At 43.6% G+C, this 8,709-nt stretch overlaps 1 protein-coding gene and 1 pseudogene across 1 annotated transcript; both read right to left on the bottom strand.

The window, feature by feature from the left end:
• Window positions 1-3,236: 3,236 nt before the first annotated feature.
• LOC125532447 lies at window positions 3,237-4,336 on the bottom strand (annotated as a pseudogene).
• A 1,638-nt stretch (window positions 4,337-5,974) lies between these two features.
• LOC125532448 (BTB/POZ and MATH domain-containing protein 2-like) lies at window positions 5,975-7,081 on the bottom strand. Its single transcript, XM_048696504.1, has one exon. It carries the CDS (start codon window positions 7,079-7,081, stop codon window positions 5,975-5,977), a length of 1,107 nt encoding a protein of 368 aa, XP_048552461.1.
• Window positions 7,082-8,709: the final 1,628 nt, after the last annotated feature.

Below are 8,709 nucleotides of genomic sequence, written 5' to 3'. Positions count from 1 at the left end.
GGGGGGGGGGGGGGGGGGAGCTTACGCCAGTTTGCGCCGTGGCCTTTAACCGGTGTAATTTGGCGAAAACATGTTTGTAGTAACTCATCAGACAAACACAACAGAAAACCCCAACGGCCTGATTCGCCCTGGGTGGCTTGCTGCCTATTCGATGATTGTTGGCGGCAAATAAGATTGGCCTTAATTGTTGAGCAAACGTCCAGCCAGCCGCGCTACGGGGCCAACCCGGGTAATTCTTCTGGTATTGGGAATTTTCTGCCGAGTTTTTTCTTTTTCTTTTCTTGTTTCTCTCTCTTCATTTTATAGTTTTATCTTCTCATATTTTTGGTTTTTCCTTTCTATTTTTCATTCTTCCCATTTTTAATTTGTGAGTATTTTCGAAATTTCCAAGTAATTTTTAATATTCACAATTGTTTTTGAAGATTTTTGTAATTTCCTGGGCATTTTCTTAAATTGTGAAAAAAGTCAAAGTCTCAAACATTTTCCAACGTTCATTTTTTTTAGAATTTGCAAACATTTTAAATACATAAGCATTTTTAAAATCAGGAACAATTTATGATTCTTGAACATTATTAAACTTCATGAATGTTTTTTTTAGATTAGTGAGCATATGTTTAGTTTGCAAAAAAGAAATACAAATCCATGAACTAAATTCCACAGATATTTATCATTGCAGAAAAGTAGAGAAGACACGCGATATTATGTTAACCAGGTTTACCATCATCCCTAATTCCGAGGGCATGATTACAGGCCCACCTCCCCATGTACCAATCACATGATACAAGTCAACGATAAGCCTTCAAGCCATCAGACAACACTCCGATCACCGCGCCATAGCCAGTCCGGCCACCACTACCACAGGCGTCCGGACCATCCCTCTCGTAATCTCTGACTTAGCCTAACTTATGTCTAGTATATTTTGGCTACCCGCGGTGACTCTATGTAATAGTCCTGGGTTACACGTGTCTGACTCAAACACCTAACCCTCTGCGTGCTCCAAGTCTAGCAGTAACCCAATACACATATTCAACACGATTTTACCAATAACTAATTTTGAATCATCTCGCAAAATGCATAAGGATTGATTTATTTCTGGTGTTTAGAGGCTAAATTTCCATTTTTCCAATTTAGGTGCACAACCTAGAATGCCTCTACTGTAAAGTGAACCAAACGAAATTATTTTTCATTTGAACTTATATTGTGGTCTAACTTATTAAGTGATCATGGGAGAAGCATCATGCCAGTTAACCAATCATAGACAATGAAGCATGGAAGAGGAAGATTTGACGATGAAAGAATGATGAAACACGTACTGCCACCTAATGAGGGCGAGAGAAGGATATTTTCTCCGATCCATATCAATGGTCAATTCCCATTGGCCGTCCGACTTAAATTTTCGCAGGTCTCATGTCGCTCGTCTACACTTCCATGTGGTCCCATGCATCACCACCATACACCTTCCCATTCTTATCTCACCGGTTGTTCTTATCTTCTCAAGAAGTCACCCACAAAAATCTCCATCGCCTCGTCTCTTTCTCTCATTTCTTTCCTTGGCTCACCCGCTACTACCGGCGGGCTCGTCGCCACCGCGCCCACATCTGTCCTGTTCAAAATTACCGCATAGTCGACTACCTTCAACCACACCAAACAACCGACCTGTTTTTGCTACCACACGCCTTGTACCACAACCAGGAGATAGATGGGGGAGCTACAAGTGCTGTAGAGGATAGGCGAGCTGGTGTTCTTTTTATTGCGGAAGCGAATGCCGTGTCGGCGGGGAGGTGAGGCTGCTTCGGCTCGCCACAGTCTGCAACCGGTAGCTGTAGTGCTGCAATCGGCTAGGGCAGAGCCGGAACCGACCTCACCAGAAGCTGCCACCAGCATTGCACCGTGGCTAGGACAGCGGCCACAAGATGGTATGGTAGAGATGCCGGGGTGCTGCAACCGATCGGATTAAACTTTTTGACCAATTGTATAGAAAAATTAGCTTATACCCGCAACATGAATATATGTAGCATGGAAGTATGTTTGATAATAAATCCAATTAAACATATTTGGTGGTTTAGATGCCAATAATATCTTTTAGAAGTGGTCAAACTTAAATAAGTTTAATTTAGGCAAAGCTAGAATTTAAATAATATGAATCATTGAGTAAACTAAACTATGAAAACAATCTGGTGATTCAACACTGACCAATAATAATCGAACACTAAAGATTAAAATGCGCAGAGAACTGTAAATTTGTCCTGGCAAAGATGAAATAGAGCACAAATACAACAACTTTTTTTCATTTTATTTGACAAATTACACAAATTAAAAAACATAGGCAAAAATGGTAAGTGGGACACTTGGTTTCTTCCGCTTCTGCTCCATTTTCATCCCAATAGTGAGATATTTTTGAAGAGGTAATGATGTGGTGAAAAAAATAAAGCTACATGTGTGTTACTGATACACAATCAATACCACTAAGAAATATTTTAAATTTGAGTCCAACAATATGAATTTTGTATCACGTAATTGATATACTTTGAACAAAACAACAAACACATGCTCAAAATAAATCCGAATAACATAGATGTACACCTTATATTTCCTATGAAGCATTTGTGTTCCAAGTTTCCAACATGGTCGAGCGATCAGGTATAAGGTGCTGCATGCTTAGAAAACAGTGAGCAACTAGGCGACTAAAATTGCTAGAACCTCCATGCATAGCTTTGTGTCTGAGCTGTCTGAGCTGTGTGACAATGTGCTTAAATCAGCGGAAAATATTATCACGGCAAATAGAAATTCAGGCTGCAAGTATGCATGTTCCTGTATTGGCAAACATACTGAAGCCTCGGGATTGATAGGGAAAGAAATATTCAAAGTTTTTTTTCCCGTATTCAAGGTAATCATGTAAAAAATTCTTGGAATCATCAGTGAGAAAGTATCTTTCTTAAGCAAGGTAGATGAATATTTCAGTCTATAAAAAAACTTGGCAGTGCCACATTATCAAAGGGAAAAACAGGAGTACATATGGAGCACAAACTGAAGAAACTTGAAGCCCTGACAAACCATAACAAAAACTGCAGCAAGCACAAGAAATTCAGTTTCGACACTAGTCATGCATGCCAGCAAATACAAGACACAGGAATCACCAATCAATTCGCATTCTGATTGCTAAATTGGATCTAGATAGTTTTGCCTTGAGCCTTCTACATGCAACCGATTAGATGCGGTGATGATTAGCCACACTACTAAATTGTCATGATAATATCTTTGGCCGCTTTCAGCTCATCAGGCAGGAAGCTAGCAGCCAGCTCCTTGAGAACATATGGGCAGCTATTCTTCAGATGCTCATAACCATCGCTTGCCATCATCGCCTTCAAATTAGAAGGGGAAGCGAGGAACTTAAAGCAAGCTTTCTTAATTGTATCGAAACTGTGCTGCTCAGCTAGAGCCAAACTTGGCGCCACGATGTCAGAGTTGATGAGCTCGCACAACTTCTCTTCGCATATCAGCTTCAGCCTCTCAATGTTGTACCTGTCCGCTGCAACAAGCAGATGGCCAGCCATCACCGCTTCTCTTCGTGCTCCACATCCATCAGTCATCTCGGGAACAGGCACATAGTCGTCTGTGTATATGAAGTGGCGCAAGGCCTTGAACACGTCACTTTCCATATCATAAATTTCAATTGGACCGCCGGCATTCTCCTTCATGCCGCCAAAGAGCTCCACCCTGAACACGGATGACCGAGCGGCGAGCACGACCCTATGAGCCAAGAAACTCCCCCGCCGACATGAAAGGTCACGTCGGCTCCATCCATGCTCTTCAGTAGGTCACCAAGTTGTTGACGCAAGTTGCTTGGAGGAACCAAGCTAAACCGACTACCTTTGCGGGTAGACTTCATGACGGTAACATCGCACTGGATGTTGAAACTGTCGTTTCTTATATGCCCTGAATTCTCAAGAAAATATTTCTTGATAAAATTACTGAAACCTTTATCAGAACCTTTGCTAGAGAAGATGCGTTCGCGGGCGGTCTTGCCTTTTGAACGCACTGGTTCCCCGTCCTTGTCGAGCAAAGCGAATCTAAATTTTGCCCTCACATCCTTGGAGGAATCAGAATCAAGAGCTAGGAAAACAGATATGGAACCGGCTTCATAATGTTTGCTGTCGCAGCCGTTTGGGTAGTACCGGAGAACCCAGTCGTGACCCCCAACGCTGAATGGGACAGATTGCACGCACTTGCCACGCTCCATCCCCATGATTCTTGAGTAGCTGTCTATCTTGATCACACATGACCTTTGCTCCGATCCCCCTACAATGGCAGCAGCAAGATCGTGACGCTCTGACATTCTTGTCGTCCCTTAGATTGCACCCGGATGGAATAACGGCAACAACGTGAAATTCCCTGCGTCTATATAGTACGTACCGTGGGAAGTTCGATCGATCTGTCTCGAAGCAAATCAAACGCAGATACATGCCAAATAAGAACTCTAGGTCTTTGCTGCCATTTAAACTGAACAGATTACATGCCAAATAAGAATCCTAATCTAGGAACACTGGGATAGCTAGCTTCGGATGCGTATCAACGCTGATCTCTTGGACACGGTCGAGTCCGGCCCATGCACTGCACGACGCCTTCATGGGCGTGGAGCCGCACCGAACGTCTGTATTTTTAATGCCAGAACCCAGATTTACCCACACGAGGAATTTGAAGAAATCACAGGCCGAATGCCACTGATTGGTGAAAATGGCTCGCGATTAGCTACGGGTCAAAATTTACTGGGCAAATGCCCTTGCGCGACTCGCCCTGCTGGACTCACTTGTCACTTTAGCCCGACACCCCTCTCGATCCCGCTCTCGTCCATGGTGACCTTGGCCTAACCCGGCATTGCTGTCACGCTGCTGTCGCCGGGCTTCTCTCGCATTCAGCTCGACTTCGCGCCGCCCGACTTACATATGCTGCCATCTGTTGTCCAGCCTCCACCTGGATGTGTTTAATTACCGACACTATTTTTGTAAGGAAAGGAGCATATTTGCCTGTAATTTCATTCATATGGAACTGATAAACGAACCTAGGATCAGTTTGAGTGAAGGGGAAGACCTTTACCCCCAGGTTACAGCCGCAGCACATCACCAACGACCCTTTACCCCAGGTAACAAATCCATAGACTGAGGTCGACACATTAACCATCCTATATCAACTGACGGAAGCAACTACACTTAACAGCATAAGAAAAGACTAGAGCAACTACAAAAGAGCTGTCTACTTATTACAGAACCAGCTACTGAAGATCACGGCCTCACACGCCGCCAAGGTGCTTATTACCGATGACTTGATTATGAAGAAAAGTGGGCCCAAGTACACCTGTATACGCATGTTCCCAGAGTGATAAGCCTACTGAAGCCTCGAGATTGAGCAGTTCTCCATACGCAAATTAATCATGTCAAGAACTTTATGCTTGGAATCACTGAGCCAATATATTCATTAAGCAAGGTAGGTGAATTTTTCAGTCCATCAAAAACTTGGCAGTGCCACACTAAAAAAGGGGAAAACAGGACTACGGATGGAGCACAAACTGCAGAACCTTGGAAATCATTAAAAACAGTAACAAAAACTGCATATATAAGATGAGCTAACGCCGGAACCCAGATTTTACATAGAATCCCTTCTATCAAAAAAAATCATGGAGAAATCCCTTCCATCATAAAAATATCTAGCACATTTGTGTTTCTATGGAGTGAGCTAACGGCAGAACCTTGGAAATCATTAAAAGCCGTAACAAAAAATGCATGCAGCAAGGACATCAAATCCAGTTCGACGTTGATATTGCATCCCAGCAAATAAAAGAACACAGGAATCGCGCAATCAATTCGCATTCTGATTGCAAAGTGGATATGCAGATATTTATAGAGATAAGCTCTTTTGCAGGTACTATGGTAGAAGATATGGATACTAAAATAGATAAGATGCTATGATCATTGCCATGCTAATAAGTTGTCATGATAATATCTTTGACCACTTTCAGCTCAGCAGGCAGGAAGCTAACAGCCAGCTCCTTGAGAACTGATGGGCAACTATTCTTCAGATGCTCGTAACCATCACTTGCCATCATCGCCTCCAAATTGGAAAGAGAAGTGAGGAACTGAAAGCAAGCTTCCTTGAGTCTGCGGGAGTTGTGCTGCTCAGCTAGAGCCAGACTGGTCGCCACGATGTCGGAGTCGATGAGCTTGCATAACTTCTCCTCACAAATCAGCTTCAGCCTCTCAATGTTATACCTGTCAGCTGCAACAAGAAGATGGCCAGCCATCGCCACATCTCTACGTGCTTGACCTCCATTGGTCATCATACGAATGGGTGGTGAGTCGGTGTATATGAAGTGAAGCAACGATCTGAATACATCAGGTTCCATATCACTGATTTCAATTGGGCGACCGGCGTCCTCCTTCATAGCACCGAAGAGCTCCGCTCTGAAGACAGACGACCGAGCGGCGAGAATGGACCTATGAGCCAAGAAACTCTCCCCGCCAACATGAAAGGTGACGTCCGCTCCATCCATGCTCTTTAGGAGGTCGCCGAGATGCTGATGCAAGTTGCTTGGAGGAACCAAGCTAAGCCGATTAGCATTGTGGCCATACTTCACGACAGTAACATCGCACATGATTCTGAGTCTGTCTTTCCTTAGATACACTGATCCCTCAAGATCTGCCTTCTTGATAAAGTTAGGGAAACCCCAGTCTGAACCTTTGCTAGGGAAGATATGTTCGGTGGTCTTGTTATATGACCCCACTGGTTCCCCCTCCTTGCCAACAGGAAACAGACTAAATCCAACATTGGCCCTCACATTCTTCGACGCAGCGGAATCAAGAGCTAGAAAAACAGATATGAAACCGGCTTCGTACTTTTCGGTGTGGCAACCGTTCGGGAAATACCACACAACCCAGTCGTGACCTCCAACACTGAAAGGGGTCGATTTCACGTATTTTCCACGCTCGGTTTGCCGCTTGATCCTGGAGTATTCGTCTATCTTGATCACGTACAAACTTTCCTCGGATGACGCTATATTGGCAGCACGGAGATCGCAAATCTCTGCCATTCTGTTGGTGGGCTAGGCAGTTGCAGGGAACGCGTGTAGGATGGCAGGAAGAGGGGAAGACGGAGGAGGAAAGATGCCGTCGCCACGCCGTAGAATCAGCGCCCTGCCTTCCCCCACGTAGGCCGTCACGACTCGTCGGCGAGGACGGAACGCGCGTCAGCGAGTTGCCTGAGGGCAGCTATGTCGAACGTGGCAGCAGTCTCCGTCTCGTGCATCTTAGGTGGAAGAGGTGTAGAGTACTGGGAGGGAGGCGGTTATGAATAGCCCACGAGATGCATCTAGTGGTTGTTTGGATATGGATGTCTACGGTTCTAACTAACTAATCTTCGAATAAGCAACGCTTGTTTGGATACGGTGATTGTAGTTATAACCACCTAAAAACTTGTTCAGTTATCTCATCAAATCGTGGATATAGATAACTGAGTTTGGGAAGAAAACTCAAAAGGTGAGTTTATTGAAAAACCGACTAATATATGTTTTTCTAAAGGGAAATTTTACGATGCATTGCAATACACCAAAGTACGTGTATTATATAGGCGATCCAACGGATGAGACTAACTGAGCCTTACTAAAGTCCAAGGATATTTTCGACCTAAAAAATTATTTAAGTTTAATTGGTCCAATTAAGTCGAGGGGTATTATCGTCCTAAAATTTCAAATTAACTTGATTGCATTAAGGCACTTAATTATAACTAAATGACATCATGTGTGGTCATTTGAAGTTAGAGCGATTCCTCATCTTCTCTCGAGCCCTAGTCTCCGGCAAATACATCGTCGCCGATCGCCGGCGCGCGCACTCGTCGTGGAACTCCCCCCTCCTCCTTCCCCCCCACACCCCATTATCCCCTCCCTCGCACATGATCCCCCTCGGGCGGCGCCAGATCTTCCGACGAGCCGCCTAATCCCCTCCTTTCCCGATGTGAAACCCTCTTCCCTGGCGTGAGGCCAGATCATCCTCATCGCCGTGCATCAACTTTATCGCGTCGGATCTTCGCATCGGCCTTTGGCATGTAAGTGCCTAGCCATCTTTAATCTTGACCAGTCTCTTCTTCATAGTATCGATAGGGTCAGATTTGATTAAGGTTTAGGATATGTGATATGAGAAAGTTGTGACTAGATTTTGATTGAAAGGAAGTGTAATTCGGATATAGTTAGGACATAGTTTGGATTAGTTAGGGTTATGTGGCATGAAAAAGTTGTCAGCTGATTTGGATTCAAAGAAAGTGTAGTTTTGATTTAGTTAGGAGATATTTTGGATTGAGTTTGGAGTTATTTTGGATTTAGTTAGGAGATATTTTGGATTGAGTTTGGAGTTATTTTGGATTTAGTTAGGAGATATTTTGGATTGAGTTTGGAGTTATTTTGGATTTAGTTAGGAGATATTTTGGATTGAGTTTGGAGTTATTTTGGATTTAGTTAGGAGATATTTGATCTATGAGGGTGGAATTATCAGGGCCTGATTAGTCACGACATTTGAAGGATTTGTGGACAATTGGAATAATGAATTTAAACAAATCTGCATACATGAAGAATTATGTCATATCCTTACATCATAGACAGTAGCATGAAGGAAATATGCCCTAGAAGCAATAATAATGTTATTATTTTATTTCCTTATATCATGATAA

The sequence above is a fragment of the Triticum urartu genome, unplaced genomic scaffold, assembly GCF_003073215.2.
Source record: "Triticum urartu cultivar G1812 unplaced genomic scaffold, Tu2.1 TuUngrouped_contig_9954, whole genome shotgun sequence".
Lineage (NCBI taxonomy): Eukaryota > Viridiplantae > Streptophyta > Magnoliopsida > Poales > Poaceae > Triticum > Triticum urartu.
This window is presented reverse-complemented; position numbering and strand designations above follow the sequence as displayed.

Bases quoted from the DNA above. Each gene is read 5' to 3' on its own strand.
- LOC125532448 (XM_048696504.1), bottom strand. From the start codon at position 7,081: ATGGCAGAGATTTGCGATCTCCGTGCTGCCAATATAGCGTCATCCGAG.